Genomic DNA, 27,523 nt, shown 5'->3' on the forward strand with positions numbered 1-27,523 from the left:
GTGAAGTACAAGTTCTAAGTGGGAAGTACAAATAATTCGATTGAAAACAGATGTCTGTACCTTTCTACTCTTTACTTTTTTCAACCACAGCGGATGATGAAACCACGGAAACAATACAGAGAGGCAAAGATTCCGACTGATTAATTGAGATCTTGGGACTTTTAAGACGGAGCGCGAACCACGAAGCATTCACAAGGATGATGCAACACATTCGGAGGCAGTCGTCCTCATCCGTGGCCTTATTTAAGAGAAGTGTTAGATGCTGTTGACTGCATGAATGCTTGGTGGCGAATGTGTTGTATCTTGGGCCAGCCTAAAAACCAACAGCTTCTGGAGTTAAAAAAATATCTAATCTGAAAAAAAAAAAATCATAAACACACATTTTAGTGTGTACTTTTTCTATTTTAATGAGGTAAAGGATTAAAACTAATATTTTTTTTGTCCTTTCGGATCGGCATCTTTTCTTGAGTACACGGTGTTAGTACTTTTGCCTCCTGTGCAATCTGGAGCTCAGGTTCTCCTTGTGGTCACTGGTAGTGTTGCAGTTCACTCGGCTGGCTTTCATGCAGCCGACGCGGGATTGTTTCCTTCTCCGTGACTTTCCCTCTGTGTGCCTTGCAATTAGCCGGCAACCAACCGAGGTTGTATTTACCCAAAGCCCGCTGAGATTGACCCAAGCTTCCCCGCAACCCCGAACAGAAGACCAGTAAAAAAAGAAATCTATGAATTGTTCTCATTAGCCTCACAGTCGATAGGTCCTGGAATCGAATATCGGCTGACGCCCTCCAGTGTAGAGTTTTCTGATGTTGTTCCTGACAGAAAGTTCACTAATTATCTCACATGATTAGAGCTAAAAAGCATCTGCAGGACAGACAGCTGCAGGAGTTCAGTCTCGGATCATAGCAGTGCTATTAATGTCAAACACCATGACTTAAGGTTATGGGTTTGGCTTTAACACGTGTCCATTTTGGAATGTCTTATGACAAACACCAGCTTGGAGCATCACTAAGACCTGATCATGTGTTGAAAAAAGTTTGGCTTAGCAATGTGAAATTTGGTAGGCATGTCTGTCAAGAGTAGAGTCACAAAAAAGTCTCAAGAAGCCATGCACACAAAGACACAGGAAGTCTGCCATTATGGTTTGAAGTGCACATTTTGGGGGTCTTTTCTTGGTGTTTTTTCAAGAGGAACAACTTCTCGAGCTTTTGTCTGATTGCTACAAAATTTGAAAACTGTATCCTAGACAGATGGGTAACGCTGAGGTGCAAAAAAGTTTAATCATTACGTATGGGCGGAAAATGGAAGTGAACTTTGATGACTCGCCAGAAAAAAAAAGACGCTAATAACTCCCCAGAAATGTTTTGTTTTGTTTGTTGTTGTAAAATGTTGCCCGCAAAGCCAGTTTCACTCTGCAACGTGTAATTTGGTAGTTATATCTGTCATGAGTAGACCCACAACAAAGTCTCCAGGAGTCATCCTTGAAAAGATACAAGAAGTCTGCCATTTTCGGTTTGAAGCAGCCATTTTAGGGTCATTCAGGCCATTTCCAGGGGTTCTGCAAAGACAAACCAGTCCAAGAAATGTTTTCCAATTGCTACCAAATTCCAACCACATGTACTAGACATATGGATGACACTAAGTTTAGACAAATTGTATAGTCATCAATGCATGTGGGCTGAGCATGGCAGCGATGTTTGATAACTCGCCAAACTCCGATAACTCAACTCCAGATGGTCAGCATTTGACCAAACCACCTATTCATCACCCCTTATTTCATCTTTCAGATGTGACTGTCCATTTATTATCTTTTTTTTTTTTTTTACATTTCCTTACGCATCCCTTATTAGTTTCATCCAGACTTCTGACTTTACACAAAACAAGCTCTGATGTAATCGCTTGCGGAGCGGAGTAACAAAGCAGGGCTATTGAATTTCCGTTGACTACCGCTAATCGCCTGCTGAACTTTGAATGCTGTTGCTGCAATCAAAGGTCAGAGAGTTGTGTTGAGTTGTTTTCTTGAAAGCCCAATCGCACCTCCACTCATGGCGAGAAGGTTCTTGAGTCTTTTCTTTGGGTTACCCTGGTCACTAATCAAGGAAGAAACCAACAATTATAACCCCTTATGAATGTCTGGAAACTGAACATAACATAACTTTTTAATGAAATGTTTTTCGTCTGGTTCTAGTCTACGAGGTGGTCACTATCACCGGTGATGTCAAGGGAGCGGGGACTGACGCCAACGTGTTCGTTGCCCTTTTCGGAGAGTTTGGCGTTACCCCCAAGGTTCACCTGGCCAGCAAGTGAGCAGCAAGTTGTTTATATGTCAGTCTTCTTATTTGCACAAATAAATTCTGGACTTTGTGTGGACCCTCGGAAGTCGAACTATAGTTAGGGGGTTAGGGTTAGGGTTGAGGTTATTTGGGGGTAGGGTTAGAGTAAGGTTTTTAGGTTTAGAGTTAGGGTTTAGCCAAACTGTTTGAGTTCCCAGGGTCCACCCTGCAGTCATTTGCAAAAGGGAACTTTTTTACATTGATTCATGCAAAGAAAATAATTAATATTTTCTATTCCCCTCGTTTTTTTTCAGCACAGAAAAGAGGTACTTTGACTTGTTTATGATTATGTTCCTGGTGTTGGCTTGTATTGTGCAGTACTGTATGACAGAGCATTCCTTTTATTCGTTTTTAATCAAATGCCATTTTCACAGACTTTAACCCTTTATCGGGCATTCATTTAAACACTTCAAAGTTAAACCATAGACAATAAAACAACATTTCATATTGACCTTTCACCTGGTGAAAATGTACCTGTCAATTTTAGAGAACATTCAGCCCGTGAAGCCAGTTTCCTTTAGCAGCATGAAATTTGGTAGGTATGTTTAACATGAGTAGACGCACAAAAAAGTCACAAAAAAATAAATATTAGTGTAAAACAGCCATTTTAGGGTCATTTTGACAATTCCCGGGTGTCCTTAAAAAACAAACTAGACACAGATTTTCCCGATTGCTACTGAATTTTATCCAAATATATGAGACAGATGGGCTGATTTGTGAAGAATTTCAGATTTTGTCATTAAGTGTGGGCAAAGCGTGGCGGCAAATGTGATGACTCACCATAAAACACAAAAATCTACCAAGTAATAGCTCGTGAATTTTTGAAAAATCAGCCCTGGAGCCAGTTTCATTTAGCAACATGAATTCTGGCAGACATATCAAGCATGAGTACTGTAAACTCACAAAAAGAGCTAAATAACCCATGCACAAAAAGACACAGCAAGTCGTATATTTTAATTTGAAGGAGCCATTTTTTCCTCCTTCAAAGACATACAGTACTTACCCCCGAGATTTTATCATATTGCTACCAAATTCCATGTATACCAGACAAGGTGTCACTAAATTGTTAAAGTTTTAAAGTTAAAGTTTCCATCATTGGGTGTAGAGTTTGGACGGGGCAAGTTTGAAGGCCTGCCATAAAACACAAATGTTTAGTAATAGCTCATGATATTTTTTGAAAATTCAGACACTGAAGGCACTTCACAAGAAGAATTTTGCTCGGGACGTCTTTCACAAATAGTCCACAAAATAGTCTCAAGGAGCGTTTGCCGTAAAAATGAACAGGAAGACTATCATTTGGCTTTGAGCCTGACATTTAAGTGTAATTTGGGCAATTTCCCGTGTTCCTTCCAATACGGCAAAGTCCAAGAGACTTTCTTCAATTGCTACCAAATTCTATCCAAATATACCAGACAGGTGCGGGTTGACGTTAAATTGTGAAGCATTTCGGTTTTCGTCATCACTTGTGGGCGGAGCATTGCGGCAAAGTTTGATGAGGCGCCATAAAACGCAGAACTCAACTTAGTAATAGTTTGTGAACTCTAATACTTCAGTTGTGATTTAAGCTACCATATTTGTTTCCTTGCCCCGATAAAGGGTTAAATTGCTGCCCGAGCCAAGCCGTTTGACAGCAAAGGGTTGGTCGCCATAGCAACAGGATGCTTTCTTCGATACAGTATTTGGAGTAAGGCGGAACTAAGTGACATGGCCGGTCTTCTTCCTCACTCAGAGGCGAATGGAAGAAGAGCACGATGTCATTTCTTGACCGCCAGGCAGTCGCACATTGATTGACCGATCGGGTTACCGGGCTGCGCAATAGGACATCCTGAATTTATTGTGGGCCCACGCGCGACCATGTCACCCACACCTTGAGTCCGCGTGCGCGCCCCGTGTATTCAGTGTGTCCATGCTGTGTGACTGCAGCTGATGAAATAGCATACACGGCGAGCGCATCCAGGAGTTTCACCTTACTCCCATATATACCTGTGCTTATATCAGGTCGCGCCTGTATTGTGTGACTAAAAACACGATACGGTCGAGGCCAGCGTGCAACTCTTTGGAAATTCACTGGAACTCGCCAGTTGCATGAATTCCAAAGTTTGCATTGGGTTTGCTTTTCTTTCCCTAATCACTGTGCCACCTCAGCCTCCCCCACGACAGGTGGCAGATCTAGGGCAGCCATTCATGTGTGGTGGACAGACTTCCATTCTTTAGTACATGACACCGTGCCCTTTAATTATACAAGCCTTGGCACGGCTGGTGGGCTGCATGTTGGAAATGTGGGTTCAGGACAAAAGAGTCTGTGGAACCTCTGAAGTTGAACAGTACAACCATTTCAGCTTTCGACCAAATCCACTGCAAAAGTCGTGAAGTTTGAAATAGCAGACATAAGCCAGTTTCGCAAGACATTACGAGCATCAAATGACTGAAATGCTTTTGCTTGCCGTTTGGTGACACGTATTCCGAGAGAAGGCAGCCTTAACAAGAACGTGAGAAAAGAAGACTATACGCACAAAGTTAATAGACCTAAGTTTAGTGAGCATCAAAGGATTACCTCTGCACATTGTTCTTATTCCAATGCAGATTGGCGTTTCTTTGGGGGTTCCACTATATTCTCTTTAAATGTGGGTGCAGCCTTAAAAATGTTCCAATTCCGACACCGGACTGGTCCTCAAAAATCTAATTTCTTGTTTCACTCATCTGTCTCTTGATTTTGTTTGCCACGATGCTAACTCCGGTCTTTGCAGAAGCCGGACTGCCTTTGAAAAGAACAAGACGGATGTGTTCCGCATCAAAACGCACAATGTGGGTGCGCTCAAGAAGCTAAGGTAAAGTACAAGTTAGGGCTGCACAATATTGGGAAAGCATGACATTGCAATTTTTTTTATATTGCTATATATTAAAAAAAATAACACAGAAAAACATGACGCAGAGTAAATGTGTGAAAACCAGCATAGATTTCTCTTGTATTTCAGTCACATTGTTTTGTTTGTTTTTTTTAAGAGGGAATTCAAGTTGCTCGTCAGAGGTCTAAAAAGGCGCACAGACGCAGGATAAAAGCGGCTTAAAAGGGATGAGGGCGTACTTATTTTCCAGCTGTTCAAAACTTGGCTGAATTTGATCCGGCGGTGGGAAGGTTAAGCCCCATTTGCTTTCGGGTGTTAGCGTCTTTTAGCGTAGCCAGTAGTCCGTCATACGAAGCCGTTTGACAAATATTTCATCCATAGTGTGCATCTTTCTATAATTTTACTGACACAATGTCAAAAAGGAAATAAGACGTGGTTCAAGGTTAGTCCATGCTAGCTTCTAGCTAACTCCTAAGCTAACACATTACAAGTTACACTCCAAGTTCTTCAAATATGATTATTTGACAACTTTATTTGGATTTAAAGATAGGGTCTACCAAAACTTATACAGTCGCCCCCACCCCAACAAAAACATCGCAAGTCGACTGCACTTGATATTTTTACGTCAGATGTGTCCGTCCTAACGATATTTTTGTGATATAATAACTAAGTTGGTCCAACATTGCCCGCATTTTATTGTTCTTAATTTTGTTTTTGTTTTTTTACTAAAGAGATTGCATGACACCTTCCTCTATTATTCTTTTTAAATGAATTGCCTTTCAGTCCCTTAATAAAGCACGTCAGCGGCCTTTGCACTGTATTTTGTTAGTTGAATGGAAAAATACATGAATGCATCCAAAAATATAATATTTGTGCCTTGAATTTTTTTTTAGAAATATAATTAATGAAATCCTTGTTTCTGAGCTTATTTTTCAAGCTTGTACAGTTTTGTTTGGGAGGCTAAAGGAGAAACAATAATACAAACAAGAATAAAATAAATAAAAAAAGACAATTCGAATGTTTTTTTTTCATGCAAACAGTAATGTTTCGTCGCATCTGCGATTTTGTTCGGTGAACGTGACAAACTGAAAGCTCACGTCACTGCACTGTTGACTTAATGATGCAGGATCGAGCACGACAACACGGGCATGAACGCCAGCTGGTTTTTGGACAGGGTGGTGGTGACCGACATGAGCCGGCCTCACCTGCGCTTCTACTTCGCCTGCAACAACTGGCTGAGCCGCGAGGAAGGCGACAACTTGTTTGTCAGGGACCTGCTGGGCAGCCTCAACCAGATGGACGTACCCAAATGTGAGCCAAATGCACACACAACACACACATTACAGAAATCCGAGATCATTTTCCAAGGAAAGGAGAACTTCTGGTGAGTGAATGGATTGAAGTAGAAAGGCTTTTGAACACAGGCAATGCAAATAAAATAAAAAAAACATTGTTGTCAGTTTTTGGGTGGGCTCTGGACTGTTAAAAACCAAAACGTTTCTGCTCTCTCCGCCGTGTTGGCTTGTAATTGAATTCCGTCGGCGTGTCGTCCTCTGTGATCTGACGCCTCAGCGCCCCAGAGTTAATCAGGCGACGCTTGGATGAAGACACAGCAATTGGTCTTAACGCACCTGCCCTTCTAAATTTTTAACCTGGAAAACTGCTCACAGTGTAGGTTAGCCAAGAAGGCACAAACTCGTAATTAAGATCGGTGAAGTAAGGCAGTCGACGCTGCGTTACATAATGTGTGCCATTGCGTCACAGGATAAGTACTGTACTTGAAATTTCAACCCCCTGAAGCCAGTTGAGTAAGCTTAGCAACATGAAATTTGGTAGGCATGTCTATCATGAAAAGACCCACAAAAATAGTCTCTATATAGAAAAATGTATATACGAAGTTGTCAAAATCGGGTTTGAAGCTACTAGTTTTCATTTTGTCCATTTGCAGGGGTCCTTCAAAGACTGACCCGTCCTCGACATTTTGTCCGATTGTTATCAAATTTGATGTACATTTGGGTGATGCTAACTTGCGAGGATTTGGAGTTTTTCATCATTGCGTGTGGGTGGCGTATGGTCGCGAAATTTGATGACTCTCTGTAAAACCAAACTCAAACAACTCAACTAAAAGAAGGTTTCACTTAGCAACATGACTTTTGGTGGAAATGTCAACCATGAGTAGAGCTACAAAGCCATTCCGGTTTTAAGTGGCCATTGTTGGGTCATTTTGGTCATTTCCACTCGTCCTTTAAAAGCAAACGCATCCCAGAGATTTGATCCGAATACCACCAAATCTGGACTGTGTGTACTACACAAATAGGCAAAAATAATTTGAGGAAAAAAATTGCCTGCTTATGCATTGAGCATGGCGTCTGAGCTCTCCTTATGTAAGTAAACACAGCCCTTGTTTTGAATCTCAATAAATTATTATTACTGTATGGTCATCATTACAGTGAATAAATACACAGTTAGCGTGTTCACTGCCGACATGAAGGGAAGCGGAACAGACGCCGACGTCTTCCTCAACATCTTCGGAGAGCACGGCGACACAGGTGGGTGACACCTTTGCTTGACTCTCTCACATTGGTGCTCGTTCTCTCAAAGCGTTTTACGATTTGTTTAAGGGGAGCGGCGGCTGGACAGCGACAAGAACAACTTTGAACGCGGCTCCGAGGACAAGTTCACCATCGAAGCTCCCAATCTGGGAAGGCTGAGGAAGATCACCATCGGCCACAACAACAGAGGTTCATCCGCTGGATGGTTCCTGGATAAGGCATGTGGTAGTGGTTTTCTGTTGTAGTTCTGCTATTCGGGGGGGGGGGGAACCACACAAGGTGTCCCGTCTGCTACCGCCGGTGTTACCGACCGCAATAACTGCAACTCTGCTCATCACATTTGAAATTCATGTTCATTCCGTTTGCCTGTTCAGGTTGCTATTGATGACATCGGGAATAAAGAAGTGTACGAGTTCCCGGTCAATCGCTGGTTTGCCATGGATGAAGACGATGGCAAAATCCAGAGAGACGTGCTGGTTGGCTCACCGCAACCAATGGGTGAGCGGAACACCCGACCACACACCCTAGAAAGCAAACGATGGCTCAGTCTTGAACCCGAGCGTTTGCATCAACAAGAGTCTTTTATTTAGCTTTTTACCCCCTAAAATTGCTTCATTAAAATGCATTTATTCATTTAACGATATCCTTTATTGAAATTTATTTATTCATTTTATTAATTCATCTCATTAAATAATTGGATAATTGATTCATTGTAAACCAAGTACTATTGGTAAAACAAATAATTTATTACAGACATTTATCATGTATGCGTTTATTCTATTAAATAATTGGCAATTGATCTATTATTTATTATAGACATTTTACATGTATTTATTTATTATTTAGTATTATTACATAGTATTTATTTTTTTAACAATAAGTTTGTTGTGTTAATGCAAATAAAAGAAAGAGTGAAGTGTACCTATTTACAATTTAATATATTTATATATTTCATTAGGTAGTTGTATAATTTATTTATAGAACATGAATACATTAATTTATAGATAGATAGATAGATAAAATATATCAAAAACAAGCATTGTACTACAGGAAATTCAATGGTTAGCTTCTATTTCACATATTTTACATACATACACATTTTATATTTTTTACGACAAGGCATATCCATCCATATACATGTATTTTTTTAATTTACAGTGACTAATCGGTTAATTGATTTATTCCAAACAAAAACGTCAGTAAAATAAACAATGTATTATCGACATTGATTTATTTATTTTATTAAATCATGATTAAGTTTACTATAGATAATTCAATTTAAAATGATCTTTCTATGTTCCTATTTTCAAAAATTATTGTTTCGTTAAATAAATTATAAATAACATGTTAAAGTGAGAGTAAATTATTATCATTTTATTTTGAATTTTTTATTTTTTTTATTTACATTTTTATGACCTGACCTATCTGTCCATAGAGATTTAATTTGCAAAAAAAAAAAAAAAGAGGGTGGAAAATACAATTTACTAGACATTTAGTTATTATTTTCATGTGATTTAAGGAAAGTATCTATTTTATTGCATGATTGGTTAATAAATTACAATTAAATTACTAATGATTGTAATCTATTGTATTTAATTAATTCATTGGTTAATGAAATACATTTAAAATAATACAACAACAATACATATTTTTAAATTATTTGCATTTTCTTTTTCTGACCTGGCCCATCTGTCCATTTTCGAAATCAAATGTGGCCCTTGAGCACAAAAGTTTGGTGGGTTTCCTCTCCCTGCCAGGAATCGTGTACAACGTTCAAGTGATGACTGGGGATGTGCGGGGCGCGGGCACCAACTCCAAAATCCACATGGTCATGCACGGCTCCAAGGGCTTAAAGAACAGCGGCAAAATCTTCCTGGAGGGCGGCGCCTTCGAGCGCGGCCTCATCGACATCTTCAACGTGGAGATCTGCGAGCTGATCAGCCCGCTCAGCAGGGTCACCGTCGGGCACGACAACGGGGCCGTGGGCGCCGGCTGGTACTGCGAAAAGGTACAACGGGCGGGCGCGGGTGGCAAAACGTCTGGGCCACAAATGACAATTGCCGCTCACTCGCACGACTGAAACGCTCTCACACATTTTTCCGATTTTATTTTTTCTCCCTTATGCTACTAAAACATATGTGAAACACTGATGCACACCACTGAACACTTTTTTTTTTTGCTACTCACCCGAACTACTGAAAAACTCTCATTAACTACTAAAACACTCTCACATGCAGGTGAGATGCTCTCTTAACCACAAGTGAATAACTCTCAGACTCACAATGCTCGTGAAATGCTATTGAAACACTCTCTCATGCACACATGTAATGCTCTCACACGGACAAACACTTTTATAATGGTCTCTCACAGCCACAAGTGCGATCCTCTCACACGCACTACCGAAATGCTCTCATACACCCAAGTGAAACACTCGCACTACCAAAAGTGAATGCCTCTCTCGCTCTCATACATACACGCACACACACACAAACTCACACGAGTGAACCAATCTCACACTCACACAAGTGAAATGCTCTCACACACATTACTGAAATGCTCTCACACAAACTTTACTGATTTCCGCGCACATACCCTAAAATGCTCTCATACACACTACAGATCTTTTCTTTCGCTCACATACAATGCTGAAACACTCACATTCAAGTGCACGTTAAATGTACTCTGAATGTAACATTGTTTATTTTACTATTTTCTATTGTATTATTTACAAAAAAAATGACTGTATCTAACAACAAAAATGTTAAATTATATGTACAATTTCACAAATAGTTTGAGCATTATTTAAAATAAATAAACTAAACAATTATTTAATCAAATAAACAAATTTAAAATGGATCTCTAACATTGCTTATTTTACTAATATTTTTTTCTATGAATATTTGCAACCAACAAATTTACTGAATATTTAATAAAATAAAACAAAATGATGTTTAACTTTAATTATTTGATGAGATAAATTGATTTTGAAAATAAAAATCAATGCATTTTAATTTACAACTTTCCGTGGAAAAACAACTACAGTAAATTCATACAACAAATACAGGACTCTAGATGATGTACATACTCGAAGCGGTCTGTGGCCCGTGAGCCACACGTTGCTTCGGTTTTGAGGTGACATTGACTCACCAAACTTCCGTTTCTCATCTAGGTTGTCATATACTGTCCATTTACGGGGGTGGAGCAGACGTTTCCATGCGGGATGTGGCTGGACGAGGACGAGGGCGACGGACTCATCGAGAGGGAGCTCTTCGAAATGGTTTCTCTCCGGCAGAGGAAGCAGAAGAGTGAGGGGCATAAGGCCATAGACAAGCCCGCTGACTAAATTCTACAAGTTAATTTACTCAATGGTTTGCACTCCAGAGTACTCGTGGTCCTTGTGGATCTGGACCTCGGACGTGAAGGGCGCGGGGACCGACGCCCAGGTGTTCCTGCAGATCTATGGAGAGAACGGCAAATCGGATGAGATTAAACTGGAAAACAACTCGGACAGTTTTGAACAGGGCCGCCTTGATAAATTCATGGTAATCCCTGGATTATCCAGACCACTAAACCATCGAGTGCTGAAAAATTACTTTTATAGTTTGTCAGATTTTTTTGCGCATGTATGGAATCCTTCTAGATTGAAATGCCGGACATTGGACGACTCCTAAAACTGCGCATCTGGCACGAGAAGAGGCATCCGTTTGCCGGCTGGCACTTAGGGAGGGTGAGGGCTTTTCACTGCTTGGTCTGATGCACACGTGACAAACTGAAGGCCCAGGGGCCAAATTTGGCCTGCCACATCAATTCTTGCGGCCTGTGACTTCCTGCAGATTAGTTTATTGAAGACTCTGACGACGGAGAAATACGGCTTCGAATGCGGCCGCTGGCTCGACGTCAACGAAGACGACAACGAGATTGTGCGAGAGCTTCCTGCAACCGGAGCCCTCTGTGAGGAGCCGCTACCCTGTATGAAACTATGTGAACTGGCAGGTTTCAAGTTAACATTTCATCCAAGATGGATTCTGTACAACACCACACTTCCAACAATCGTTTCCATTAGAGGAAGCCCGGTGAAGTAGTGGCTCACAGTTCTGAGGTTCGGGGGTTTGAATCTCATCCAAAGTGAGCTGGGATACACTTCAGCTAAGCGCTTTCTAAAATGGATGGAGGGTTTTGTTACGGTTAGCATGTTACGGCTTGGAAGGGCAAAACCTTCATTTCCGCCATGGCTTGGCATGACCGGCGTGAAACCCGCCAATGAATTCCACAAAGACAAATGCCTGATATACATAAATCTGAAAAACTGATCCAATCAATCCTCCCCATAAACAAGCAACACAAACAGCTGTTTTCATTGTAATCCTCTTTGTGATCTTTTCCCTTCCTATTCCTACGGTTGTAAGTACTCTAGATGATAAATCTCCATAAACCAATCACCAGACTGCAGGGTATTGAGCTGGACCTTACTGATTCCATAACAATGTGATTAATATGTGACTAGTACCAACTGAAGGCTGTCCAAAGGTACCATTGAAAAAAAGTGTGCTTAGTTTGTAAGGGTAGCCAAAAGCGGTGCCCTTGATAACATTTGTAAATGGAAACTCTTCTCATGTGAGTGTCCATTGACAAAAATGGTCAAGGGTACCCAATCAGGTCAGTTGGCTAAGAAGTTACTATTTTGTAACAAGAGAAGGGTGTCCAAAAGTGATATAACAAAAGTTGTTGATGGAACTACTTTTGAACACCCTTTGGTTGGTACGACTACTCAGTAATAACGTCTTACCGAACTGACCTGATAGGTGGAAATAAACCATCAGGTGACAAATAACTTGTTTCAATCATCAAGCTGTTTTTTTTTTTTTTTTTTTTTATGGCTTAGTGATGAAATATCACATCACCATCTGCACGGGCAACGTCAGCGGCGGCGGCACCGATGCCAGCGTCTTCCTCAATGTCATCGGTGACCTGGGCGACACCGGGGAGAGACTCATGATCATGAGTAAAAACAACGTCAACAAATTCGAAAAGGGCAACGTGAGTTACGAGTATGGCAAACACGAGTGACGTTCGGGTCATATCAGTGCTATTTTTGTCTTTACGTTTTCCTTCAGCATGACGAGTTTCTCATGGAAGCCGTGTCTTTGGGTCGCGTCCACCGGGTGCGAGTCGGACACGACGGCCGCGGCGGGGGCTGCGGTTGGTTCCTCGATAAGGTCATGGTGAGGGAGGAAGGCCAGCCAGAGTCCTTAGCCATCGAGTTTCCTTGTTACAGGCAAGGCGGCTATTCTTTGACATGAGGCATACTGCAGTTTCTTGCTCCTATACTTTTGGGAACTGGTACCTTGACTTGCGAGTGCCTCGGTTTGCAGGTTTTTCAAATTTTGAGCTGTCACTTGGTCATTTTTTTTGTTTTGTCTTGCAATCCTAAATTTGAGGTTTGAGGAAGTGAAAGAAATTGTACTATTAAGGTAGCCTATGGAAACCACCTTGAGAAGGCCCAGCATTACTGTGCCTCATTGCAAAATACAAAGTCCAAAAAGATAGTTCCATGTCATTTGTTTTAATTCTCTTAACGCATCCAAGCCCGGACCTGCTGTGTTTCCAAACAACAGATCCTAAAGGCTCAATAAGTGCAGTAAATTGGGCCTGCACGAGTTTGACAGCTCTCCAGTTGCATGCCATTAAGTTGTTAGGCGGCTGATGGATGGGTTTCGCCTTACAAATAGGGACTAAATGCGAGTGCCAGACAGCTGTCTCTTTCAGTAATCGGAGCCCAGCGGCCATGCTGCAGTGCTGTGTTACATCTGGAAAATGTCCTGTCTGGTTTCTGTTATTGGGATTGATCACATTCTCATCATTTTATAGATGAATGTCTAGATTCCCCCTCAGGCCCAACAGAGTTCATTGAATGTGTCTCCAATCAGGTGGTTGGACCGCAATGAAGATGACGGGCAGATCGTTCGCGAGTTGGTTCCAGGCGGAGAAGGCCTGCGTCTCTTCAGTGAGTACAGTGTCAGTGACCCCGGGCATATTAGCGATACACTATTCAGCTATTCGTTGAGGAACTTACCTATTCACAGTTTTTGTGCTAGCTCTGAACCACGCTCCGAGATGTCGCCAAAGCTAAAAGGAAAGGAGTACATTGATGTCAAGAAAGTATATTAAAGTGATACATCTTGAACGAGAGACAAGCTTTGCATGATGGGGAGGAGCTACGTTTTGCAAGAGTTGTTAGCAGAAAAAGTGACGAGTGCAAAGTTTTCAAAGTTAAATCGTTTGATATTTGACTATTTAGGATCATAGTTTGCAGTCCATTTGCGGTTGAAACTTGTGTATTCAATTATAAATATTTTTAGGGAGGTAACAATTACTCAGTGTCGTTGTTCGCTGTTCGTAGCAGGGCGCGGATAGCTACTGTACATCAAAAACATTTAGGTCACAGGGTTGTTGTTAAACCACCTGTCAATCACCTCCCCCCTGCAGACGTCAGCTACCACGTCGCGATCAAGACGGGCAGCGTAAACGGCGCCAGCTCCGATTCTAGGGTGTTCGTCAAGCTGTACGGCGAGAGGGGCGACACCAGCAAGATAACGCTGGCGGTTTCCGACAACGACCTGAGGAACTACTTTGAGGCCGGTCGCACTGACATCTTCACCATGGAAACCTTCGACATTGGAAAGGTATGCTCAGACAACGGAATAATTAGCAGAATAATTTTAAGAAAATGTTATCTTTTGTGGAGGTTTTATGACTCCACTTGACAAAAAAACAACTCAAATGCAAAAAAAAAAAAAAAATTTAAAACCCGCTGTAAAAACTAAATGAGCTGAATTGACAAATCAAAAGTGCAGGATGAAATAACAACAAAAACTAAAGACAAATCCCAAACGATTCTAACCTTGGGTCCAACCTTGGGCGCAATCTTGGCAGATCAACCGACTCCTCATCGGCCACACCAACGAAGGCCTGCGAGCCGGCTGGTTTCTGGACAGCGTTCAGATCTCGGTGCCGGTCCAGGGCAAGCAGTACATGTTCCCCAGCCACCGCTGGCTCTGCAAGGACGAGGCAGACGGCAAAGTGGAGGTGGAGATCTATCCCAGCGAGATCCTCAACATCGAGAAACGTAAATAATCAAACCTTTACTACTGACACAGACATTCCTTCATGCCGCTGCTGTCTCTTTTTTGTTCCATCTATAAAGTCTCCAAGATCTCAATCACTCAATCATAATCTTAACCGCTGTTCTCTAATAACGAGCCCATTTTGACAAAGTAAGGAGTGGAAAATACAGATATCCGTTTTAAAATATAGGAAGTACAGGTATACTTGTTTCAAATCATCTTTACCCATTGAAATGAATGAAAATGGCGTTAATCAATCCCAGCCTCCCAATAAACACCAACAAAACGTTCTGTAATGCGATATTTAATCATAAAAATAGCACCCAACAGTAGTGTAGTATAAAAACATCCAGTAATAATTGAATAGAATTGAAAGACTTAAACAGTTTTTGCATCATGATTTACATTGTCTGTCTACGTGTTGCTGCACCGTTTATTTTAAAATATCTGAAAATATAGCTTCTGCAACATTGATGCTAGTTTTGTGAGCCCGTCTATAGCGTTTTGCATTGTGCGTTAACATTAAGCTAGCAGACTTTCGTAAGTTGGTTCTTTTGGTTAAATACAACGTCTTTCGTTTGTTTGTTTGAAGAATTGTTCACTCTGTCAAACTGCAGCTTGTTGTGAAGTTCGCTCTCACCGAGTAGTGCTTGTATCTCGAATTTTTGTCCTCAACTCAAGACAAAAAAAAAAATCATTCGAAAAGTAGTGCTTTGCCACCACCATCTGGTGGCATTTGTCGGCAATTCTTTTCAGAAGGGGCGTCGATTTTAATGTGGGAGAAGGCCGAGTTGGTGATGGACGGCGACGCATCCCTCTGCCTCATGACCTCTTACCTTTATGTTCCGCGACAGTGATCAACTATGAAGTGAGCGTGGTCACCGGAGATGTGCGCACAGGCGGCACCAACGCCAACGTCTTCTGTCAGATTTACGGAGATGGAGGGAAAACGCAAGTTCTTCCCCTCAAGAGCCGCTCCAACAATTTTGAACGCGGCACCACCGAGATCTTCAAGGTGAGTATTGAGGTCTTCCTGTGTTCAGTGGTGGGAAGTAACCAATTACAAAAAATGTGTTACTGTACCCAAGAGCATTTTTCAGGTATCTCTACTTTAAACACAAGAATACTACAGGCAGTATAGTAATTACACTTTATAATCTTTTATTATGTTTTTATACAATGTAGTTTGATTATGTTAGTGCTATTTGTCTTGAATAAAATTATTTTTTTTGCATTTCAATTTCAACTGGAAAAAATGATTTCATATAGGAGTAAACTGACTGACAAGCTTGGTCACGGAACAAATTAAATTAAAAGTCACGATGCCACTGTAACTGACAATAAAAGCCATTATGCTTTTGTACGTAACTACATTTCAGAGTCTGTACTTTTTTACTTTTACGTAAGTGAAGGAGTTAACTCAGTACTTGTACCTTTTGCCATCTTTTTCACACAACCATCTGGGAATTTCTTTAAGTACAGATCGTGAGTACTTTTGCTGCCTCTGCTTGTGTTTGGAGATCCGACTTGAATACTTGGACCGCTTGCCTTCCACTTTGCCAGATGGAAGCTCAAGACATGGGCAAAATCTACAAGCTGCGGATCTACCACGACGGCAAGGGCTTTGGCGACGGCTGGTTCCTAGAGTCGGTGCACATTAAGCGCCTGACCACGGCCGTGGTGCAGGTGGAGGTGAAGCGGGAGGACGCCAAGAAGGATAAGAAGAAGGACAAGAAGAAGAAGAAGAAAGACGGACAGGAGGAAGTGGAGATGGCGGAGGAGCTACAGGAGGTGGTGGAGACGTTCAACTTCCCTTGCAACCGGTGGCTAGCCAGGGACGAAGACGACGGCGAGCTCGTAGTTGAGCTCCTGACCGACGACGACGACGACCTCGAGGGTAAACGTACTGACATGTACCCCAGGGAACTGGAAATGTCACCCGATTAATGCCTTTGTCCCACACCCCCTGGCAGTGAACTCTTACGAGGTACACGTGTTCACGGGGCATACGTGGGGGGCGGGGACCGACGCCAACGTTTACATCAACGTCTACGGCCAAATTGGCGACACGGGCGAGCGCCACTTCAGGAAGTCCAACAACCTCAATAAATTCGAGAGAGGCCAGGTAAGATCAACTCTGCCAGTGACATGCTATACAGTTAGCGCAAATTTTATGAATATGGGGATTATTTACATTATGAGAATAAGTGTTAGGGCCACACTAGCAAGAAACAGTCGTATAATTACAAGTTAAAAAAAATATTGTTATTAATTCTTATTTATTATTAAATATTAACAACTACAACAACAAAAACAGTTAAGACTCAAAAAATAGGGCAATGTTCTCAGAAATAAGTTGTAAGGTTGCAAAAATAGTCATGTTTTTTTTTTGTCAAGAAGAGAGGTTGAAAAGTTATGAAAATTAGCAGTAAAATGACAACAAAACAATTGTCGTATAAGAATAAGTAAAAAGTCATACTTTTCAAGAGTAAAGATTCAAAATGATGATAAAAATCAGTAAAATTAATAATTGCAATACTACAAGAATAAAGTATTGTTTTTTTTCGAGAAATAAGCGAGGAGAAAAAAAGCAGTAAAATTACAACCAAATAACTGTAATATTAGAATGCAGTATAGCAGTGTTTTTTCGCAAGAGAAAGGTTTGAAAAATGAGGGGGGGGGGAAGCACGAAAAAAAAAAAAAAAATAGAAGTAACCGGTACAGAAAATGGATGGATGGAAATTGACAAGAAAAAGTTGCAAAATTAGTTTTGCAACAATGAAAAGGTGTTTTTTGTTTTTCAAGAAAAAAAAAAAAAAAAAGAGTACATTTTTTAACAAAATGTTTGTAATATTCCAAGAATTAAGTAAGTTTAAAAAATGTAGGAAACATTTGGGGACAAGTCATAATTTTCTAAGACTAACATAGGCAGTTTTCCCCCCCACAAGTAAAATAAATACAACTGTGAAGAAAAAAAATCATAACAGTACAAAAATAGTCCTATCTTTTTAAGAAGCAAGCAGTAAAATTACCACAAAATATTTTTAATATTACAAGAATAAATCTTTCATGGGAGAAAAACACTAAAATAACGGGGAAGAAAATTATGTTACTAGAATAAAGATATGTTTTGTGGGGGCTCTTCGTTTGTTTGTTGAAAAAAAAGTAGTACAATTATGAGAATTATTCTTTTTTTTTATGTTCCAGGAAAAAGTGATATTAACAGAGTCTCATTGAGCTTCAGTGGTACTTGGTTTCAATGAGCCTCGTATGTAAACTAAAGCCGATATATGAGCAACGAGCCTTTCACGGACCGCTACGCCACTGACATTCCCTTACCTTTTTGATTATATGCGTAACGCAAGGAGGACGTGTTCAACATCACAGCCGTGCACGTGGGGCCGCTGAAGAAGCTGAGGATCCGACACGACAACAGCCGGCCGGCGGCGGGCTGGTTCCTGGACAGGGTGGAGATTGTGGACGACAAGGACGACACAACGTAAGTCACCCGACAAGAAATAATATTCAGTATAATAGTCGTGAAAATAGTGGCTTGGATTGATGTAGTACCTTTCGGCGGACTCGAAGATGCTTAACAATAACTCATAGGGCTAATTTAAATGTATCTGTATATGACTGAGTGTGTGTGCACGTGTGTATGTGTTCATGTTACTAAATATATGCTTTGATACACATATGGTGCTTTGCGAGTTTTAAAAATTCCAAGGAAGCAGTAAAAAGGATTTTAGTCATGACAGAGAAAGAGAGAAAAGTATATATATATGTTTTTCTTTTAATTCTTGAATAAACAATACTTTATTTACTGTAACAAATGATTGCTAAAATAAATAATTATAACTTTTTTCCCCTCAAGCGTGATAACATTTCTTTTTTTCTTTTCTTGTTATACTAAACATTTTGGAATTCATGAAATAAAAACAAATATTGTCTATAAAATGATACTTTGAATGAATGAATGCATAAATAATAAATCAAATTTCCAACTTTTTTCCTCAATATTTTAATTATTTATTTTTAGTTTAATTAAAAATGTGTTTGTTCTTTCTTTCTAAAAATACTATTTGGAAAAAAATACTACACTAATTATATAAATACATAATAAAGTGTCCAACCTTTTTCTCACAATTTTGCTACTTTCCCCCCTAGAAAACATGTTTATATTCTTATTAAATTCTAAATCCCTTCAGAATATTATTTGGGAAATTAATAATAAATACATCAATAAATATTTTTTCTTATAATTTGTCAACTTTTTCTTGGAAAGAAAATATGACATTGTTGTTGGGAAATTCTTTCTGGAAATAATATTTTGAAAACAATTATTACAATAATAAATAAATACAGATATAAATAAAACTAAATAAACACATAAAGAGAACAACTGATTTCCAACCAAAAAAACGTGACTTTATTCTTTATTCTTATTTTAAAATTATTCGTTTTTTCTGGAATTATTATTCCAGTAAAAAATACCAAAACAAATAATTAAAATGTTTTATTTATTACTACAACCTTTTTTGTATAGTTTTGTAATTTCTTTCTTGAAAAAACATAATTTTTGTCTTTAAAGAAAAATAAATAAAATAACTTACATCTAAAATACATTATTTCTAAAACCTTTTTTTATATATATATAGTTTTGTAATTTATTTCTTGAAAAAAAAAAGTTTTTTGTTTCCCCAATTTAAGGAAAAAAAATCTGATCTCGGGATGATGTTTTAAAGCTGGACAGTGACCACATACTGTAAAAATGAGGCTTTGTATTTAATACATTAATATAGATTCAACACAGCTTCTGACAAAATGCACATTCAATGTTGTGCAGCACCTCTATGTGGCACGAAAAGGTATTTACCCATTCAAAGCAGATCTGAGGTACCTTTTCTCTCTCAGGGGCCATTATCAAGTCTTCCGAATATTATCCTGAATTAATGAAAAAGACATTAAGGCATTAAGACATTAAGACATGATTATGTACATTGAGTATTTGGAGCTTTTTATAACTTGCGTTTTTTAGCGCTTTGAGTACCTTGAGGAAAAAAAGCGCTATACATGTGGAAGCCCATTTACATCTACCATAAACAACCCTTCCTCTGATCAAACGTTCTCATGCATTAAAGCCATAACCATTTAAAAAGAACCTGGAAAATGCACACCACTGTGTTCCAGGTACTTCTTCCCGTGCAAGCGATGGCTGGCGGTGGACGAAGACGACGGGCAGCTGGCCAGGGAGCTGGTGCCCGTGGACGAGGCCTTCATGAAGATGGGCGACGACGAGGATGACGATGACGACTCGGAGGCCACGCTGGGCCTGGAGCAGAAAGGTGACGCCACCGTAAGAAGAAATTCATCAATCAATTTGATACTAAAACACACTCGTCACTGCAGCCATGTCTACCACGTACACGGTGAGGATAAAAACCGGGGAGAAGAAGTATGCTGGGACAGATGCCAATGTCTTTATGATCCTGTACGGCACCAAGGATGACACAGGTGGGACGCTTCATTAGGTACACTTTCCCATTCTTTATTGGCACATGTTTTACATGAGAATAAATATCACGGCACACCACCAAAAACATATATACAGCGGTGCCTTTATATACGAGTGACCCAATTTAAGAGTTTTTCGACATACAAGCCATCATCAGGATGTTTTTTTGCTTTGACTTGTGAGCGCGAACTTAAGATAATTAGCAAAGAGCTTGAGCGCTGTATGGTCGCTGTATGAACTCCGTTCAATTCACTTCACGATAAGCAGCAGTTTGGGAAATAGATAATCAAAAAAGAGGCTTCAAGCTGTTTAATGCAACGCTCAGTTGAATTTTACCGTCAAACTAAACATACAGTAAAACAAAAAGAATTACACATTGTGTATTTAAAACAACTGCCTAAAGAAAGGCCCCGCTATCTTAATGCTAACATACAACGGACAATGCCAGTAAAATGCTAACGATTAGCATCGACAGATATTGGAACACGAACACAAACAACGGTGGAGCAACACATGGAGACAGATAATAAAACAACACTCAGAGACATATACTCTTTATCCTCTATAAAAATGACTGACATTACAGCATATTACTGAGTTACAAAACTGTTCGTCGTTTGTATCTGCATGACTGTATTATACTAGTCCCCCCCTCCCTCCCCGTGGGCCAAGCTGGGCACACCAGAAGTACAATGAATTGAATTGCAGCATTAAATCGTGATGCATAACTTGTTTAATTCTTGAAATTCTATTTAGTTATGATATTACTCTATTTTTCAAAAAGTACCACGCTATTTTACTTACAAAAAACAGACACATTTTATTTTATAAGGGTGGGTTGCTAAAATGGATCACGGGCATTTCCATTCATTTCAATGGGGAAAGATCATTTGCAATACGAGTGTTTTGAGTTACAAGCATGGTCACGGAACAAATTAACTTTGCTGTTCTTCTCTACCAGGGATCATTAACCTGAAGGCCTCCAAGACGCACAAGAACAAGTTTGAGTGGGGCATGATCGATGAGTTCACCGTGGAGGCAGTAGACATCGGGCCGCTCAAGAAGTTACGCATCGGACACGACAATCGTGGTACCGACACATCAGCGAAAAATGCGTAAAACCCTACCATGTTGTTTTTGTCTGAATAAATGAATGTGAGTGTGAATGGTTGTTTGTTTATATGCTCTCTGTAATTAACTGGCAACCAACTCCAGGGGGTACCTCACTCTTCTTGCCAAGGGTCAGCTGGGATAGGCTCCAGCTCAATCGCAACCCTAATGAGGGCAGGTGCTGTAGAGAATGGACGGTGGACGACTGTGCGGCACAAATGTTCGGCTCCTGACCCTTGGTTATGGTTGCCGTGGTTCTTCAGGGGGCGGCTCGGCGGGCTGGTTCCTGGACTGGGTGGAGATCGACGCTCCTTCGCTGGGGCAGAAAATTCGCTTCCCGTGTGGCCGCTGGCTGGACAAAGGCGAGGATGACGGCGCCATCTCCAGGGATCTTTTTCCCAATGATCTCCAAACGGAATTTTACACGCCATGTAAGACTGCTGCCGCGAAACATCTTCAACTTCACACACAAACGCATTTGATCCTTTTTTTTTTTTTTTTTTTTTGGTCTTTCTAGTTGTCCCTTACGAGATGAAAATCTTCACCAGTGACGTTTTCGGAGCGGGCACAGACGCGGACGTCTTTGTGGTCCTGTACGGAAGAGATGCCGTGTGTACTCAACAGAAGCGACTGTGCGTCAACAAGAGAGAGAGGATGATGTACTTCGAGAGGGGAGCCGAGGACATGTTCATTGTGGAGGTACAGAAATCTGCAATTTGAAGTGATTGTTTTTCATGGGTTTTTACAGTATACAGTGGTGCCTTAAGATACGAGTGACCCGACTTCCGGGTTTTTCCGAGATACAAGCTATCATTCGGCATTGTTTGGCAGTAAGGTCAACTCAACTCACTTCACAACAAGCAGCAGTTTGGCAGATAGTCAACAATTCTTTAAAAAGAAAAAGACAAAAAAAAAACTATTCCATCTTTTTATTGACACCAGTTGAAATTGCCTGTCAAACTCAACATCAAACAAAGAGAACTACACGTATTTAAAACAACCACATAGCTTTGCCATAGGAATTTTTATGTCAAATGCGAACAAACAATGCGAAAGGGCGTAGACAGGCTAACGAATAGAATCAGTGTCGCAGCTTTATAGCCCTTAAGGCAAAGGATATTTGAACACAAGCGGTCGAGCAACACAGGTAGTAATTCAGTAATTACAGTCATGACTGTATGATTTTATAAAGTAAACTATTATAGAGTGCTATTTTGCTTGTTCAAAAACAAAAACAAAACTTTTGTTGGGTATTTTTTAGGAGACTTGAACAGATTAATGCCGTTTCAATTGATTTCAACGGGAAAAGGTAAGTGTTTTGAGTTACTGGCATGATTACAGAACGAATCAAACTCGTTTCTTAAGGCACCAGGTATAACTATTTAAAAAAAAAAAAAAAAAAAAATGAATAATTTTTTTTTTTATATGGTCCTTGCATATTGCAGAATTTTACCCACTGTGGGTGGGTATTGACCCTATCCCCGTGTTAAACGAGGGTTCAATGTATTGTGTATTCTCATCATTATCATCACAATCATAATGCTTCTCTCACCCACTCGCTGAAGCTGGAGGACGTCGGCGAGGTCATCGAGAAGATCCGCATTGGACACGACAATCGCGGCGTCAACCCGGGCTGGCACCTGGACCGAGTGGAGATCCGACGTCTGCTGAAGAAGGGGAAGGTGCAGCCCCAAATTAGTGCTTTACAGTTAATATGCCTTACTCACCCAATCCAAATCCAAGTTGAAATTGGGGTTAAATTCAACAACAAGCGTCCTACTTGTGTTGCAGGGCTCGGAGACGGTCATCTTCCCGTGTGAGCGCTGGCTTGCCAAGTCAGAGGATGATGGCGAGACAGTGAGGGAGCTGGTGCCCTCCGACATCATCACTGAGAAGCTGTCGCGGGACGGCAGCCTGAAAATCACGGAGGTGGAGGTGGAGGACGCCCTGGAGAGTACGTCAAACACACTACAACACTGACGTTTATCACGTTAGATACCGACAATCGGGCCAAATTTGAGCATTTTCCGTCCTTTGCGATCAAAGTTTAATATTGAACAGGTACAAATTTACGATTGTCGGCCCTGCTTGTTTTCTCGAGCAGATCCGGAAGGGGGGAAAAAAACAAAACGCTCTTATCGCACACCACACACCACAGGATAATCACTTAAGAGAATCTTTTAGAGACGTCAGAGAATTGGGCCTTTGCTGACTTTGATCACAAGGGGGGAGAAATATTCCAATTAGGTATGATTGTGTGTGTAGGGTACACACAATTAAGTGGCTCTCGTTCCGCTTCACGTCAAAATCACGGAGTCCACGGCTTGGCCGAACTTGGATTTGCCATTGTATTTGCCATCGTAAATATTGAACAGGTTAAACCTTTACGATTGTTGGACCTGACCATTTTCCAAGGAGACCGAGGAGAGGGGTGGGATTACTAATTATTGGGATTACTCTCCAGACCACACCACGCGATAATCATTTAGGTCATTTTTGTCGCGGGCCTCATTGTAGTCACGGTTTCCCTCCGGGGGCCGTTGCTTGTGAAACCACATAAATGTTTAGTCACCTCATTATTACATACAAATTGATGGATACCTAGTTAGGGATATAGGGCTTTCGGGTGAAATTTCAAGAACCTAAAATGCACAACAGTATAGCCTTTAGACTTTAGACTTAATTTGACCTCAAAACCCTTTAATGCATTTCCAACTGCTCAATGTCTAACATAAAATGCTAATGTGAAAGGGGATACCCAAAACCTTCTTTTAGGTCTCAGGGTATTGACTGATTTGTGTGGGGTCCTCTCCATTCAACCGCAGCGCACACGTATAACGTGTCAGTGATGACCGGCGACATGTACGGGGCGGGCACCGATGCCAACGTGTTCCTCACCATCTACGGCGACCTGGGAGACACTGGCGAGAGGAAGCTCAGAAAGTCGGAGAACAACAGCAACAAATTTGAGCGAGGATCCGTAAGGAAACGTTGACAATGAGAAAGTATCCATACAATTAAACAAGTTTGTGGCAACAAGAGTTCTCATCCTCGCAGGTGGACAAGTTCACCATAGAGGCCGTGGACCTGGGGCAGGTGTTTAAGATCAAGATACGCCACGATAACACCATGATGAGCGCCGACTGGTACCTTGACCAGGTGGAGGTTCTCGACGTGGACACCGAGGAGGTCTTCCTTTTCTTATGTGAACGATGGCTGTCTAGGAAGAGGGAAGACCACTGCACCCAGAGAGTTTTCTACGTTAAGGTAACACCAAATATCTCCAACATTCAGCCATACATCCATTTTCTGTAGCACCTGTCCTCATTATGGCCAGGGGTGAGCTGTAGCCTATTCCAGCTGACTTTGCCCGAGAGGCAAGGTCCACCTTCACATGGTACATATACAGACCAAAAACTTTCACACTCACATTCCCACCTATGGACAATTCAGTGTTCAATTAACTTAAGCTTACTTTTGGCTCAAATCCCCACCCCGCCTGTGTGGGCTTTGCATGTTCTCCCCGTGCCTGCGTGGGTTTTCTCCGGGTGCTCGGGTTTCCTCCCACATCCCAAAACCATGCATGGTAGGTAGATTGAAGACTCTAAATTGCCCGTAGGTGTGAATATGAGTGCGAGTGGTTGTTTGTTTAAATGTGCTCTGTTTTTGGAATGTGGGAGGGAATGTACCAGGGGGAAAAAAACCTCAATAGCTGTGAAGCGCTATCCCCAAAATATGACATGATGACCTGATATACAGTTTTACCTGGATACATCCAATTTTTTTGAGGGCTAAGGTGAGCTCAGTGACCTAAGGTGAGCTCAGTCTGGTTCCCACTTAGGGGTTGTCTCAGTCATGTATTCGTTTCAGTTCAAGTCCCATGTTTCTACACGGTATGGTTATACACTCATTGGGGTTCGTCTCAGTACATCAATGTGCGGTTCTTTCAGGGCTACGAGGGCGTCCGAGAGAGCCTGAATATCAAAAAGAAACCAACCTCGAAGAGTGTGGACAACAACATGAACAAAAAGAGCAAAAAGAAAGAAGAAGACGAAGAGGAACTGCCAGGTAAGGAACGTCTGTATACTTGCGTAAGAACTCCAGCTTTCGCCAAATGATTTTAAGCGGAACTTTCCTGCACAGTCATCCCGTACCACATCACGCTGTGTACCGGGCTGGAGCGAGACGCCGGCACCACCAGCAGGGCCTACGTGATCATCATCGGGGCCAATCACAGCCGCACGGACAGACTGTGGCTGGACCCGCCGGACGGTAGAAGGGGCTTCCGGGCCGGATCTCTGGAGAGCTTCGAGTGCCATGGCTCAGACGTGTGGGAGATCAAAAAGGTTGAGGTGAGCGACCACGCACAAACTAAGCCTAATCCCAAACCCAAACGCATCGCCCACAAACCACAACCCTAACTCTCTACCCACCTTCCTGCAGCTCGGCCATGATGGTGCCACTCCCGAGAGCTGCTGGCTAGTAGATGAACTCTCTGTTGCCGTCCCAACAAAAGGGATCAAATATATCTTTGCTTGCACGTGCTGGCTGGCAAAAGATCGCGGTGACGGTCTAACTGCCAGAGTTTTCAACGTGCTGGATGCAGAGGCCATTTCTATCTCCCAGAAGGTGCGAGACAATTGCTGACCTCCACAAAGGCTTAAACACAAATCCATCTTGGATCTCAATAGCTAAAAATTGGCCTTAAATCTGATAGCAGTCATGGTCCGCTTACAGGTCATTTATGAGGTGACTGTGGTCACGGGCGACGTACAAAACGCAGGAACAGACACCAAGATCTTCATGACCGTATTTGGTGCCAACGGCAGCACTGAGGAAATGTTGCTGCAGAAGAACGAGGACAGGTGAGAACAACGGCGACGTTCCCATATGCAAGTTAAAATCTGTATATGAGTTTCAGTGGTGAGAAGCAACGAAGTAAAAAAATCTCGACTGTACTCCTCTAGATTTTTCAGGTATATGAATTATAATTCAGTATTTTTCTTTACTTTTACCTCCTACATTTGAAATCATACACAGTATGTAGTTTCTATCTATAGAATAGGCTTGTTACTCAACCACATCGAATGACGATACAACATAAGAATCATGCAAATAGAGAGGTAAAGCCCAACGCACTATGGAGGATTGTGAACCAGGGAGCATTAACGATGACGGCAACAAATTCGGAGAAGCAAGATATTTACCCATCCATGACTTTGTTCTCGAGATTGTTTAATTTTGTCAGCTGCAAGAATGGTTTGTGGCGAATGTATTATGTCTTGTGCCATCCTAAAACCCACGATCTTTTAGCTTTTGGTCAAAAAATGGTCTAATCTGACAAAACGTACTGGTATGTTGTGTTTATTCAGCTAATATCATGAGGTAATTTAACAGTTTTGTTTTTGCCAGTTCACAATGTTAGCAAAGCTAAGGGAACACGTTTAGATTGCATAAAAGTCGATCCAACGCTACCTAGCGCTTGGTTTTAAAAAGGCAACGGTCGACATGTAACATGATTTTTTTTCTTCTATACAAGCGCTATACAAGTTAATAAAAGAAGGAAAATGTTTTGTGCGTTTTTTTCCCCCCATTGTGCCAAGTTATCAAAACAGGTGTTAATTGTTCTTTACTTCCGTATTTCAGTCCATTTCAGAATCTGTATTTTTTTTAAGGTGTCTATTCTTTTTAACTTTTACAAAGGTACCGGAGTTGAATGAGTACTGCACTACTTTTAGACTTTTTTGACACACGTATCTCTACATTTACTCGAGTACACAGTGTGAGTACGTTTGCCACCTCTGAATTGAGTTTGTAAATTGATTTTCAGGTTCGAGCGCGGTCAGGAGGACACCTTCAACATGGAGATTGATGACATTGCCCCACTCAGGAAGATGAGGCTACGCATCGACGGCTCAGGCAGCAGACCTGATTGGTTCCTTGATACGGTTGGTCCACCTCAGCTAACATTAGTTAGTTAGCCAGGAGACTTCAGGGCAGAACATGTAAGGACTTCCTGTTCATTAATAGTCGAAGGTTCTTACTG

The 27,523-nt window shown here is 41.2% G+C and overlaps 1 protein-coding gene across 1 annotated transcript in view; it reads left to right on the top strand.

Moving 5' to 3' along the window:
* The window catches only part of LOC133414131 (lipoxygenase homology domain-containing protein 1-like), a 32,846-nt gene that overhangs the window by 627 nt on the left and 4,696 nt on the right, over positions 1-27,523 (top strand). Inside the window, exons 2-35 of the mRNA XM_061699277.1 lie at positions 2,186-2,300; positions 5,078-5,158; positions 6,303-6,487; positions 7,627-7,725; positions 7,798-7,946; positions 8,103-8,226; positions 9,486-9,736; positions 10,898-11,033; positions 11,110-11,270; positions 11,369-11,455; positions 11,562-11,697; positions 12,611-12,765; positions 12,843-13,003; positions 13,656-13,732; positions 14,215-14,411; positions 14,662-14,854; positions 15,707-15,867; positions 16,416-16,749; positions 16,826-16,977; positions 18,218-18,351; positions 20,043-20,197; positions 20,262-20,366; positions 21,329-21,454; positions 21,741-21,908; positions 21,995-22,176; positions 23,043-23,159; positions 23,269-23,431; positions 24,303-24,457; positions 24,535-24,744; positions 25,428-25,545; positions 25,621-25,829; positions 25,921-26,106; positions 26,215-26,342; positions 27,308-27,425. Of these exons, the coding sequence (XP_061555261.1) occupies positions 2,186-2,300; positions 5,078-5,158; positions 6,303-6,487; positions 7,627-7,725; positions 7,798-7,946; positions 8,103-8,226; positions 9,486-9,736; positions 10,898-11,033; positions 11,110-11,270; positions 11,369-11,455; positions 11,562-11,697; positions 12,611-12,765; positions 12,843-13,003; positions 13,656-13,732; positions 14,215-14,411; positions 14,662-14,854; positions 15,707-15,867; positions 16,416-16,749; positions 16,826-16,977; positions 18,218-18,351; positions 20,043-20,197; positions 20,262-20,366; positions 21,329-21,454; positions 21,741-21,908; positions 21,995-22,176; positions 23,043-23,159; positions 23,269-23,431; positions 24,303-24,457; positions 24,535-24,744; positions 25,428-25,545; positions 25,621-25,829; positions 25,921-26,106; positions 26,215-26,342; positions 27,308-27,425 (5,228 nt within the window). The remainder of the gene's footprint in view (positions 1-2,185; positions 2,301-5,077; positions 5,159-6,302; positions 6,488-7,626; positions 7,726-7,797; positions 7,947-8,102; positions 8,227-9,485; positions 9,737-10,897; positions 11,034-11,109; positions 11,271-11,368; positions 11,456-11,561; positions 11,698-12,610; positions 12,766-12,842; positions 13,004-13,655; positions 13,733-14,214; positions 14,412-14,661; positions 14,855-15,706; positions 15,868-16,415; positions 16,750-16,825; positions 16,978-18,217; positions 18,352-20,042; positions 20,198-20,261; positions 20,367-21,328; positions 21,455-21,740; positions 21,909-21,994; positions 22,177-23,042; positions 23,160-23,268; positions 23,432-24,302; positions 24,458-24,534; positions 24,745-25,427; positions 25,546-25,620; positions 25,830-25,920; positions 26,107-26,214; positions 26,343-27,307; positions 27,426-27,523) is intronic.

Source organism: Phycodurus eques, chromosome 15 (assembly GCF_024500275.1).
Source record: "Phycodurus eques isolate BA_2022a chromosome 15, UOR_Pequ_1.1, whole genome shotgun sequence".
Taxonomy (NCBI): Eukaryota; Metazoa; Chordata; class Actinopteri; order Syngnathiformes; family Syngnathidae; genus Phycodurus; species Phycodurus eques.